The sequence below is a fragment of the Primulina huaijiensis genome, chromosome 4, assembly GCF_012295235.1.
Source record: "Primulina huaijiensis isolate GDHJ02 chromosome 4, ASM1229523v2, whole genome shotgun sequence".
NCBI lineage: Eukaryota > Viridiplantae > Streptophyta > Magnoliopsida > Lamiales > Gesneriaceae > Primulina > Primulina huaijiensis.
Window position 1 is genome coordinate 25006007 of NC_133309.1, and position 13309 is coordinate 25019315.

At 33.5% G+C, this 13309-nt stretch overlaps 2 protein-coding genes across 4 annotated transcripts; one reads left to right on the forward strand and one right to left on the reverse strand.

Annotated features, from left to right (window-relative positions):
• Positions 1–555: 555 nt before the first annotated feature.
• LOC140975713 (U2 small nuclear ribonucleoprotein A'-like) lies at positions 556–3479 on the reverse strand. Of its 3 annotated transcripts, none has more exons than XM_073439581.1 (8): positions 3265–3479; positions 3127–3167; positions 2808–2937; positions 2513–2718; positions 2045–2218; positions 1538–1588; positions 1265–1435; positions 556–837 (listed from the first exon to the last, which is right to left on the reverse strand). In XM_073439581.1, the coding sequence occupies exons 1-8, from the start codon at positions 3344–3346 to the stop codon at positions 748–750; spliced, it is 945 nt and encodes a 314-aa protein (XP_073295682.1). In that variant the 5' UTR covers positions 3347–3479; the 3' UTR covers positions 556–747. The 3 variants fall into 3 exon arrangements, with proteins under 3 accessions (XP_073295682.1, XP_073295683.1, XP_073295684.1); XM_073439582.1 differs by having other exon boundaries at positions 556–955; XM_073439583.1 differs by having other exon boundaries at positions 3243–3465.
• A 2035-nt stretch (positions 3480–5514) lies between these two features.
• LOC140975714 (4-coumarate--CoA ligase 1-like) lies at positions 5515–9557 on the forward strand. Its single transcript, XM_073439584.1, has 5 exons — positions 5515–6631; positions 7431–7629; positions 8493–8706; positions 8864–8966; positions 9263–9557. The coding sequence occupies exons 1-5, from the start codon at positions 5636–5638 to the stop codon at positions 9383–9385; spliced, it is 1635 nt and encodes a 544-aa protein (XP_073295685.1). The 5' UTR covers positions 5515–5635; the 3' UTR covers positions 9386–9557.
• Positions 9558–13309: the final 3752 nt, after the last annotated feature.

The window sequence follows — 13309 nt, forward strand, 5'->3', positions numbered from 1 at the left end:
GGTCGTATTTTGTAAAACGAATCTCTTATTTGGGTTATCCATGAAAAAATATTTTTTTATGCTAAGAATATTACTTTTTATTGTGAATATCGGATAAAGATTCGTAAGACCGTCTCACAAAAAACCTACTCAAAAACTAAACTATATATTTGGGAAAATTAGAAAAGGAAATAGAACCTATAAAATTGAGATAGATTGAATATATTATAAACATTTAATAATACTCACGTTATATTTTAACACACGTTCAATTGATCTCCCTATGTTTTAGCAGAACACGTTCAATCGATCTTCCCTTACGTTCATGTTGATCATCTAATCGGTCTATCATATATTTTTATTTTGAATTCAGAAATTATATCAAAACACGAGAATACTTCTCCAAGTATATATAACAAATATGTGAATAATAATATGGCCCCACCTCACGTTGTACATGATAATAAGAATAATAATACTTGGTCAAAAATAAATAATAATAATTTATTATATTTCGGTGTAGCTTGCACCAAACATTTGGTTGGCATGGTTGAATGGGGACAATTATAACATTACTCTATTGAATAACGTTTTCATTAATGGGCAAAACCAGAAACATCCCATCGATACTGTCAAACCCCCCGCATAGATGAGAAAGATTGGGAATACAGTCCCATGAGCAACTAAAACTCTCAGCAATTTCAACAAGATTTGACATGGGAAATCCATTTGTAACTATCACCAATACACGAGGTTTTTCCTGAAATATCATTGTGAGATAGAGCACAAGGCATCATTCCGACCGGGCGACGGACGACGGACTTCGCATATCGTGTCTTTAAACTCTCTCCGATAAGTCTACACACTACAAAGACAAATTTCAGAAGCAAAAAGTACCTATTATAACACCATTCCGGTCTCAATTCATGATGGACAACGATATGCATTGTACACTGCCATGAGTAAGAGTTCATTCCTGGTAAGATGGCCAAGGATAAAAAGATGTTAAAGAGCCACGTGCAGATGATGGAAAATTCAGCAAGACAAATCATATAAATTCGATTTCAAGATAATGAATTTGAAGATTAGATCATCTTGACGATATATAAAATTTAATTTAATATCCACCATCAGAGAGTCTCGGACGAGAATGCCTTTTTTAGTCGAAGAATAAATTCGATTTCCTCGCAATAATAGTCATGCTAAAACAGCCACAAGACCACAGGCTAAATACAGAAAGGAATATAGAAAACAATAAACAACAACATTCAGCTATTCATATTACCTCTTCCATTTCAGCAGGCCCGTCCTCTTTCTGCTCGAATTCAGTGTCTTTGGGCTCATCACTTGCTTCTTTTCCAACAGTAATCATATTATCTTGGGCGCTTTCATTTTTAGGCAAACTTTCACTCTCACTGAAATTCAAATCAGCTGGAAGTTGGCCTGACTTTAGCGCCTGAAGAATCATCACAAAATCATTGAGAAAATGAAATCATGGACCCACTGGCGTCCAGCAGAATAAGAAAACCGTTTTCCAATACATAAATTTTTACCACACCTGTTCAAGCCTTGCCACCTCCTCAAGAGTTTGAGAATTCACAATGGCAGCCTGCATTGATATATCAGAAAATTAAAAAGGCAGCTGGAGGCGCACAGCATTAAAGCTATACCAGAGATTATGTACTATTGCCAGGAATAACTTAATAAGAAAAGCGGGAGTATGATAGGCTAAGAGAGAGGAAAACAGAAGAATGCTCAAAAAATTTCTCCTTTTCCCTCAAGAAACCAAACTCCAAGACAGAATGTTACTTCTATCTTATGATATCAAATTCATATTCCTAGTCTTCCCTTTCTTTTACACACAGAAACTGAATCTTCTCCTTCTCTCCTCAATAGTCAATTTTCCCATCAAGAATATTTGAAATATTGAAGGAAATAGTAATAGCAACATATCTCACCTTCTTATTGGCACTTTTGTTCCCATTAACACAGAACCACCATAATGCTTTTCACATCGATCCTAAAATGAGAAGGATAAAACGAACACAGTAGAAGAAAAATGTACCTTAATAGCCAAAATTTGTTCCGGAGTAGGAGCAACTGGTTTATGAGTTTGGTCCTCTTTTGCAACATCTTGGGTGCTTGGAATCTCACCAGGTACAACTGTCTTTGCCGATTCCATTTTGGCCGCTTCTTCAGCTTCTTTGGACGCAAATAATTTATTGGCTTCAACTCGCTCCTGTAATATTGCAGAGACAAACTTTAGCAAAGAACAACACTGGAAAGGCATTGCTTCATAGTTATCTGACATGAAGTAAAATATTATGAATATATATACGCAGCTTTTGAAGAAGTAGTGAACAATGTAACTGACAAGCAAAAACATATCATAAAGAAGAAAGTAGATAACTGGCATTCAGAAAAGAGGTTTATCAGATATTCAGATAGGAAATGTTCTTCACACTACTGCTGATCAAGATTTAATAACCACTCCAAACAGAATAAAGAAGGCTCTGAAAATACAAAATCTGACCTTTTCTTTGACTTTCCTGAAATCCAACACCCGTAGAGACTTCAACTTGTGGATAACATACAATCGATAATTTGGTTTCTTCGTAATACTATTGTCGAGCAGACTAAGGAACTGCAGCTTTGGGAGCGATACAAGTGGGTCTATTTCAACCAGGTTAGTTAACCTATTGTTAGTCAGCACCAAGGTGTGCAATTTGGGTAAAAACTCTGCAAATTTTTAGGCACAACAAATAGTTAATAAACACGAGATACATTTTTCCGCAGGAAATTTGAGTCTTATTCAGTTTAAAACTCACCTCCAAGATTGGGATTGATTCGAGTGATTCTATTATTGTTCAACAACAAAGTACCGAGACGACTTAAAAAGGGAAAATTCTCGAGCTTAACAATCTCGTTGTCAGATAAATCAATGGTGTCAAATTGGTCCTGCAGTTTTTAATTAACCCAAAAAATAACAAAACAAACTTCAGTAAATTTTCAAAACAACTAAAAACACCAAAAAAAACATCAAAACTTTCAAAAGAAAGAAGAAATTTTTGGTACCAAAAAAACTGAACATTCAGCTTAAAGCAAAAGGGTTGTGCAAAGAAAGCTATAGTAAGACGAAAAATTAACCTCTGTGGCACCAATGTTTTCAATAACAGCCATTTTATTTCCTGTCGAAAACAAGACACGAATCACATAAACTGCAAGAGTAAGCCATACATCAAGTTTATAAAAAAATCATACACATTTCCAGAGAGTGTGAAACACCTCGGAGATCTAATTCTCGCTCGCGAATGGCATTGAAAAAGTGGGGGCTTTTCCATATCAAATCCGCCGTTAGCCTCACCATTTCTCACCTCCTTCCAGCTTCTTCTCACCTAATTCTCGCCCTCTCTTTTCGAGTTTAGATTTCTGCTGTGTTGTTTTGAAAGGCGAAGAGCCCCGTAGAAGCTTCAGAAACCTCGATGGCGAGAGGTTTCTCGTGTGAGCTAGCACATTCCTTGCACTTTTGAATGGGCTCGGCCACAAATGGGCCTTTATTCTTCGACATGGGCTAAAATTTTGATACTGTCCGATCCAAATAAACTCAGCCCAAATATATACACTCATGGGTCACCATATATTTCCCGTAGGAAGAAATACAAATGGAAATGGCATCTGCAGGCCATGTATTTCATGTAAGTTTATTTTTAATTTTTTACTTTTCTAAAAATTAAAATAAAATAAAAATGTTTATCGATCATTTAGCGATTAAACAATTGATATACCGAATTCAACGCAATTTATACAATAGCCATTTAAATATACAAAGAAAATAGTGAATAAATTCTTCTGAATTTTACTTTTGAGCAAGCATGAATTTATGGAATATTATTGAGAAAAACTTATCGTAGAAAACTGGTTCACCAGATATCGAAAGTCATAAAGCCAAACTTAATTTAAACGGAGAGGAAATGAAGAATAAGGAGTCGGAAGCGGTGGCCAGAAAAGGCGATGCTTTGTGGTGGATTTGGGAGGACTGGACCGGAATTTTTTACCCCTAAGGACAAGAAGGTGTTCCTCCGGTAAGGGAAGGAAAGGAATACAGGTTGATGTCCGTCAATTGGTTTGGTTAAAGAATATAATATCTCTCTCCATATCTATTGCAATGTAATATTTCTATGATATATTGTCAAACTTATTGATTATGTAATTGTTTATAGTTAAGAATTTGTGTGAGACGGTCTCACGGGTCGTATTTTGTGAAACAAATCTCTTATTTGGGTCATCCACGAAAAAGTATTACTTTTTATTGTGAATATCAGTAGGGTTGACCCGTCTCACAGATAAAGATTCGTGAGACCATCTCACAAAAGACCTACTCATGTTTAAATATTTGAAAATTTATCAAAATTCAAGTCTTTATTTTATGGTATTTAATTTGATATATACCATCAATAGGATAAAATATAGGTAATTGATTCAAATGTTCAAAACTACATTTCAACTATAAAAAAAAATTCTTTATGATCTATCAATATGATGTTGAATTTTGAACTAATAGATGATTAAATCTTAATTATGTGATGCTTAGAGTAGTTTTCAGTTGTTAGTAAAATACTTTAAAATTGAAAAGTTTTATGATTACATGGGCTATCATTTACAATAATTTTTATAGTTCTAGAACTCGATATCTCATTTTAATTTTAGGATTGTGATGTCAGATGAATTACAAGTTATGGTCTCATTCGGAATTATGGTCGTATTATGAGTGTCGATTTTTTTTATTGGAGAATAGTTTAATTTAAATTATATTTCTGGAAAATTGGAAAACATTTGTTTTTAAAAACTAAAAATTTAAAAGATGCAAAAAAAATATATTTAATTTTGGTGATTTATTTTTACAATCTTACCAAATCATTCATTGGTCTTTATTAAAAAAAAATCCTTTCGTTGGCCACGTTATGAATTCGTTGTAGGCTGACGTAAGCTCGACATCATCGTAACGTCGCGTCTCGCATAAACGTCGTCGTTTCACGAATTCTTCTGCCGTGGTCTTCGTGAAGTAAATGCAACGTGGCGTTTTTTTGTTTTTTTTTTTAAATTCAGCTATTGAAAACATCTCTATATCACCTACCTCCAAAATTTTCCTACCAACCCCACCACACATTCTTTAATCATGTGAGACCAATGAGCTAGGGATATATATATATATATATACATATTTTAAAATCTTTTTATAAAAGTTCTTTTATATTTTTCAAATCAACAAGAACAAATTTAAAATCTATATTTCACAAATGTTAATTGTTCCCAAGTCATTGTCTATAATCAATGAACAACTAAGTGAGTAGATATCCCACATGTAATTTTTTAGAACAAAAATGACAATTCAATGCATTTAACGTTTTTCAATCATCCATTAATCATAAATAAAAAATTCCATAATTTCTCATTAAAAATCTCTAATGATCTTTCTCTTAATTACACAAAACCCTTAATCAAGTAAACTTTCTACCCTTCACCAACCCTCACCAAAACTTGTCCATATTTATTCTGCTTGCACACTCAACATTCATTTTTAGGGTATTCTAGTACTACAGAAAAACAATTGATACCCATAATTTTTTCATCATCTTTCTTGCACCACACATTGGAAATGGATCCAATATCAAAGAAAGAAGACATAATATTCCGATCGAAGCTCTCTGATATCTACATCCCGAAACACCTTCCCTTGCATTCGTATTGTTTTGAAAATATATCCAAACATAGCACGAGGCCATGTCTCATAAATGGTCCGACAGGGGAAGTGTACACGTACGAGGAAGTCGAGTTGATGTCGAGAAAGGTCGGGAGCGGTCTGAGTAAACTTGGGATCAAACAGGGTGACACCATCATGCTCCTTCTCCCTAACTCGACTGAATACGTGTTTGCATTCCTAGCTTCTTCACACATCGGCGCCATAACGACCATGGCGAATCCCTACTTTACCCCTGCCGAGGTTGTGAAGCAAGCCAAGGCGTCCAAAGCCAAGATCATCATAACACAAGCTTGTCACGTCGGGAAAGTCGAGGGCTACGCATTGGATAGTGGCGTGAAGGTGATGTGCATCGACGCACCACCGGCTGAGTGGTGCCTCAGCTTCTCCGAGCTGACGTCGGTGGATGAAAAGGAGATTCCGCCGGTGAAGATCCACCCGGATGACGTGGTGGCGCTGCCGTATTCCTCTGGGACGACGGGGCTGCCCAAGGGCGTGATGCTCACGCACAAGGGGCTGGTCACCAGTGTGGCGCAGCAGGTTGATGGCGAAAATCCTAACCTGTACATTCACAGCGAAGACGTGATGCTGTGTGTCCTGCCCATGTTTCACATATACTCGTTGAATTCGGTTCTGCTTTGCGGGTTGCGGGTCGGGGCGGCGATCCTGATCATGCAGAAGTTTGATATAATCTCAGTTTTGGAGCTGATACAGAAATATAAAGTGACGATTGGGCCCTTCGTTCCGCCTATTGTTCTGGCTATCGCCAAGAGCCCGGTCGTGGACAAATACGACCTTTCATCCGTGAGAATGGTGATGTCTGGGGCGGCACCACTGGGGAAGGAGCTGGAAGATGCTGCCAGGGCCAAGTTTCCTAACGCAATAGTTGGCCAGGTAATTATTTATTTTCTTTTTTATTATTTAAGCTTTTTTTATGTTAAAACATTTAATATATACACCCAAAAAATATTTGACTTTGGAAAACGATATTTTCATGGCGAGATTATAGTTTTCTTTCGCACCAAATAAGTAATATTCGATAAATTTAGTAATTTCATGAGACAAAATAACAAAAAAATCCAAGTCAATGGATGAAAACCAAACATTAATAAATTACACGACTAAAACCCAAAACAAACAACTGAAATAACTAAAATTATAATTTTTCACTTTTAGATTATTTTAATAATGAATTATTTCGTTAGCTAAAAAGTCATTAAATATTAAGTTAATGCAGGTAATTAATGTCAACATATCGTCCAATTACGAACTTCCATATGCTTGCATTAATGATTAAATTAAAAGAATATATTTGTTTTTATCATTTTCAAATGTAACTTGGGGAAAATAATTCATTAATACGCCCAATGTAATATATTAAATCGATGTCTGAGCTGAGATCTGATTTCATCCTTAAAAAAAATTCCGAATATCACGTTACATTAGTTGACTTTGATTGTAAATCAAACAAATTCTTCTTGTAATATGATAGTAGCTTAACATTTTTTTAGTCGAGAAAAGTTCGGTGCAATTAGTTTCGAACTCGAGATTTTGTTTCAAACTTAGAACTTAGACGTGAGATTGATTGATTACATGTCGTGGTTCATGTTCTTAATTTAAATATAAAAAGTAATGAAAAAAAATTAAAGTGGAGAGATATACAGTGGATTGAAAAGCCAATGTTAAAAAGCAGGGTTATGGAATGACGGAAGCCGGGCCGGTGCTGTCGATGTGCCTAGCATTCGCGAAGCAGCCATTCGACATCAAATCGGGTGCGTGCGGGACTGTGGTTATAAACGCCGAGATGAAAATTGTCGACACGGAAACTCGTGCATCGTTGGGGCGTAACCAGCCCGGAGAAATTTGCATCCGCGGAGATCAAATCATGAAAGGTACATATAAGTTTTTAATTATTATATATCATATTTGGCAACAACATAACAAANTATTGACGGATGAAAGAATATTAATTTTATATACCATGAATTTTATAAAATATTATTAAACAAAGAGAAAATTTCTTTTTTAGTACATGCATTATCTCAGCGATTTTAGTCTTTTATATAGTCAAATTCCATTCTTAATATATTATGTTTATTTTTTTTTATATTTTCGTCCAATTTTGATTTTGGCCGGAAAATCCAAACTCAGACGGAATACAATAATTTTGAAAATTGAAAATATTATTTACATAGCTTAAGACTATTTTCACCTATCTATCTTGCATGTTCTCATATTTCTACATCATAAAGAGTAGGTCTTTTGTGAGACGGTCTCACGAATCTTTATCTGTGAGACGGATCAATTCTACCGATATTAATAATAAAAAGTAATACTCTTAACATAAAAAGTAATACCCTTTCATGGATGACCTAAATAAGATATCTGTCTCACAAAATACCGTCTCACACAAGTTTTTGCCCATCATAAAATGCCAAAACTTGGAGGCAAATTGTATCTCATTCCCTCCAATTACTTTTGTACTTAATTAAAAAACACCTACTCTGATAAAAAAATAAAAATAAAAATATAGAAGACCTACCTCTCCAAAAATGTAATTTTATCATGTTATTTGAAGAAAAATGGAGTTGGTGACCAGCTTCCACAAACAAGGATCCATCATTCGTCGATTAGTTATTTCTTATATTATTAATTATGCCATTAATTATGACACTAATTAAAGAAAAGATTAAATTAAAATAAACATATTTAATGGGATTTAAAATATGATCTTTTATGTATATTTAATTTTCAGGCTATTTGAATGATCCGATGGCAACTGAAAATACAATAGACAAAGAAGGTTGGCTACACACCGGGGATATAGGGTTCATCGACAACAATGACGAAATATTCATAGTTGATCGATTGAAGGAGCTGATCAAATACAAAGGGTTCCAAGTGGCTCCGGCGGAGTTAGAAGCCCTTCTCTTCAACCATCCCTCCGTCTCTGCCGCCGCTGTTGTCTCGTAAGCTAATTACAACTTGTTTTTTTTTTTAAATTTCTATCGTCATAAAAAAAATGTAATAATCGAGAGGTCGAATTAGTTATTTTCGTGCCTAAAAAATACAAATATAAAGTTTTTATTATTATTAATAATTTTTTTTTGGGGAATAATATTGCAGCATGCAAGATGAGGAAGCCGGTGAAGTTCCGGTTGCATTTGTTGTCCGATCAAGTGGATCCACCGTCACCGAGGATAAAATCAAGAAATATATCTCCGATCAGGTAATTAAATAAAGTCAATTTCCAATATTTTTGAAAATAAAATTAGCAAATTTTAAAATATCGTATTTATTTTTAACACATAAAATCCTATGAGGTCGTCTCACTTGTCAATTTTGTGAAACAAGTATCTTACCAGACCTGACTCGAACCATAAAAATTATTATCTTTATCCAAAAAACTCTACATACGGACTGACTCGATCTGTCTCACGGATATAGATCTTTCAAACCGTATTTACTCTTATTTTAATTACATGATAACTCAAAATATGTTTTTTCCTGGATTATTTTGGGCAGGTGGTGTTTTACAAGAGATTGAACCGGGTATTTTTCATAGACTCGATTCCCGTATCTCCATCTGGGAAGATATTGAGAAAGGAACTAAGAGCAAGATTAGCTGCTGGATTACCAAATTATTAAATATCATTAAGGCCATCAAATCAAGATTTAAAGTGATTTTGATTATGCAAAAAACAATGCCATATTTGTTGATTAATATTAATATTTCATGCTCCTCTTTAGAAATCAAGAACATATGTCTGTAAATTTGTAATGTACGTACCAGAATGGGAATGAAACAAGTATTGTTACACTCGTAGTATGTGAAAATTTAGACTTAAAATAATTTACTTGAATAGTCGAATTAATTATATGTGCCCTTTATAATGGATGCATCCAAAAAATAATAATATTGGTGGATACTCAATAGATTATTTGAGAGCCCGTATTGTTAAGTAATCAAGCCAAGATTGAATTCAAAACGAGTCAAATTTGAATTCAAAACACACCATTTTGGAATTCAATGACACAATTAACACATGGTTTGAGTTAGTAAAAAATGGTTGGTTTGATTATGTAAGCAATGATGTTTTAATTTTTGTTTTCTTCCATAAACTTCACATATAAATACTCGTTCATCTTCATTCCAAAAACACAAAATCATCACATCTACAATCATAAGTGTAGAAGTGAGACAAAGATTCAGTGTGAGATTTCTTAAGGAGTGTTTATTCTTGGAAGAAATAGGATTAGTGGAGAGAAATTCAGTGTTAAAATCATGGTGTTCTGAGTGAAATACTTTGTATTCTTAATTCTCTTGTCCTCTTTGTTATTAATAAAGAAGTGATCTTCTTGAGAGGTTTAGAGTGGACGTGTTCATCTTATTCATTGTTGATATTACTTATGATGCTCTGCTGCGATGTTACTTCGTTTATTTCTCTGATATCCCAACACGTATCTGATATCTGAATCTAACTTGAGCCCAAAGCTTCAAGTCGAGGGTAAATCTGAAATCAAGCAGAGAGTGTTAGAGGGGACAATGATGGTGTCCTGACTTAGCCCTTCCGACTCTCATGTTAAAGACGTGAACGAATAAGTAAAGAGAGGAGTTTGAGCACTCCTCGAAATGAAAGTAATTAGTTACAAGTGATCAAATGAGCAACTCAGTATTTATAAGAAGAAGTGTAGGGGACCACGCACGTGCAGCTCACGCGTTTCTCACCCGGGGCTCACCCTCTTAGAGCAATCCAGTGTGTGACCTCACCCTTAAGGCAAGGTTGAAGCTACGGACCTCTCCTTTGAGGCGAGGCTGAAGCTAGGACTAACCCACCTCGGGCGAGCTCTCCTTTAGCTATTCTCTTCCACCATCATCGTCTTCTCTTTCACTTCTCGACTCTCGCTTTCATCCTTCAAGTTCTAGACTTCATTCCAACCATTAGGATATTTGAGACTAATAAATTTGTGATTCGACCCACTTTAACGTGCAAATCTGACAATTGCATTACACGAACATACATGTTCTTTACATATATTGTTAATGTGTTTTTAGAACAACTAGTTTTAAAAACAGTATTTTTTTTAGTAACATTAACAATGAATATAATGAACCCTTTACTTTTTTATTTTCAATATAAATCTTTAAAAATCTTCACATTTAGCACTTTTTAATTTTCAATACAAAAATTTAAAAATCCTTCCAAAAACATGGCCCCAGTCACTTTTTTTTTAGAGGGTGAGCAGGCTTTATTTGCTTCATGCCAAAAAAGTCGAATTCAAAGTGGATTGATATTGATGCATGTTGGCATGTAATATTGTGAGTATCGCATGGATAATATATATACACACAAGCATACATACATTGTGTGCATTAAATAATTAAATTTTAATATATGTTTTTTAAAAAATAGGAGAGCATGGATAAGTGAAAAAATATTTAATTTCAAATAATTATGTAGAAATTTCTATATTAGAGGAAACAACTAGTCATTTTACATTCTCCTTGCACGATTTGATCTTACAAGTTTCTCCACCTAACTGAAAAAGTGTATAAAAGGAAACATAATAATTGTATAAAAAATGTAAAAAAAGAACCATGATGTAATTGTATTATGTCGTGTGTGTGTGTATATATCATGAGTATATATACACATATATCTCACTCCAATGCTGATGCTACAATGACATTATGAAGCTTTCTTTTCATTGTTGTCACGTCCCGAGACCGAATTGTCGATATCCGAAGTTGTTTAACAATAACAGAATCATAAAACAACAAGTCTCGTAGTATAATATAAATCAAAACCAGTTTATTTCATAAATAACTCATTATTAAAACGAAAATTCTCAAAGAAACAAAATATAATCGAGGAAGAGTCTTACTTATTTGAAATCAAAATAACATAACCAAAATAAATTATTAAATTCGAAAACTAGCACCAAAACATAGTATGTTTCTCTTTTTATAACTAATTCCCGTTCTTATATAAAGAGGTAGAGTAAATGGTGAGTGTTTGAGGAAATACTTAGCGAGTGGAGGTCGATCGATCATAATAAATAAAAAAAATACATATACATGTATATGATACGATTAAAAGGATAAGCATGTCGAATACAAATCAAACAGAACAGAACAAATGACAATAAAATGGAACTGAATTCATATTCTTTTTCATGATCAACTGATCAGTATCTAGTTTTTAATACTCTAAGAGGCGTGACTATGAAACGGTTATAATCCCGCCGTTTAGGGGCCACAACAAAACTTATCAAAGAAAATCGAAACGATGGTTCATCCTGGGCCCTTCTCCCATAAACGGGCTATCTATGGGGACTTATCCCGTAAACAAGCTCCCTGGCGGTCTTTTCACGTAAACGGACTCTCTAGAGCCTTCTTCATCTTGGACTTTCACATACGGCATTACATGATCATATCAAAACGAAACAAAGCGAAGCAATCATCTATCGAATTGAAGAAATATGTCAAGTCGATCGAATTTTCGAAACACGTAAGTATGTATTTTATAAAAAACATAATCTCACTTAAAAAAAAAAACAAGTGTACAAAGCTTTATATATAGAGATATTTTCTTAAATAGTCTCCACCAAATTACTATAATCAATTTTAGCCTTCAATTAAGTTAATTTATCAAAATAATCTTTTTATTATATCAAATTACAAAAATATCATTTAAACCCTACTCACAATCAATTGCTCTCTCAATCTCTTTTCTTATCTCATCAATTACATGCATTAGGAGTTTTGAAGCACATCCATCCTAGTTCTTCAAACATGTATGAATTTCATTTTTTTGTCCACCTAATTTTTATATACAAATAATGATTAATTTTTTGTTTATATTGGAAAACAGTTTTGTTTCTGTCAAATTGTTGAATATATTGACTTCAATAAAATTTTCTAATTTTGATTTTAATTTTTTTTAAAAAAATTGACTTGATTTTTTTCATTATTTTTCCATAATTTTAAGTTTTTTAAATTAAGAATATTTTTAAGTTGAAATAAGTGGATAATTTGCTATTTATTGCAATTGAAATATTTGTGAATTTTTTGAATTTGATATGTGTGAATTCTTTGAAATATGTGTGAAGTATGTATTAAAATGTGTATATATATTTTGCTGATTGTTGAAATAATTCTTTTGCTGAGTTCTTAGAAACTATACAAATTTATCACATGAATCCAAGTTCTAGGATCTAATTATTAGGAATTGATGGAATGTCACAAGGTTATGATGGACTCGAACCGTCTCCGATGGAACATCCTATGTTTAGTTAAATATTCTTAATATTAGATTTCAATTAGTTATCAAATATTGAATGACGCAAGTTTAAAAGTGCATAAAAATTGAGAATATAGATTGAAAAATGATTGTAAAGTAACTTACTTGAAATAATGAGCAGAAATGTAGAGTAATAGCAGAGAAGGGGGATGAAATACATGACAATTGACATGAATCTGTCTCTTTATTTATTTATTTTTTCTGATAAATAGGAGTAAAAAATTGAAACAAATAATTTAGAATAAAAAATAGCAATATAAGATATTTC

Excerpts from the sequence above, each read along its gene's own strand:
- LOC140975714 (XM_073439584.1), top strand. The coding sequence starts at position 5,636 with ATGGATCCAATATCAAAGAAAGAAGACATAATATTCCGATCGAAGCTC. Across the intron at positions 7,630-8,492 it reads CGGAGATCAAATCATGAAAG|GCTATTTGAATGATCCGATG; the intron begins GTACATATAAGT and ends TTTAATTTTCAG. Across the intron at positions 8,707-8,863 it reads TCTGCCGCCGCTGTTGTCTC|CATGCAAGATGAGGAAGCCG; the intron begins GTAAGCTAATTA and ends ATAATATTGCAG.
- LOC140975713 (XM_073439581.1), bottom strand. The coding sequence starts at position 3,346 with ATGGTGAGGCTAACGGCGGATTTGATATGGAAAAGCCCCCACTTTTTC. Across the intron at positions 2,719-2,807 it reads AATCAATCCCAATCTTGGAG|AGTTTTTACCCAAATTGCAC; the intron begins GTGAGTTTTAAA and ends AAAAATTTGCAG. Across the intron at positions 1,436-1,537 it reads AGGTGGCAAGGCTTGAACAG|GCGCTAAAGTCAGGCCAACT; the intron begins GTGTGGTAAAAA and ends ATGATTCTTCAG.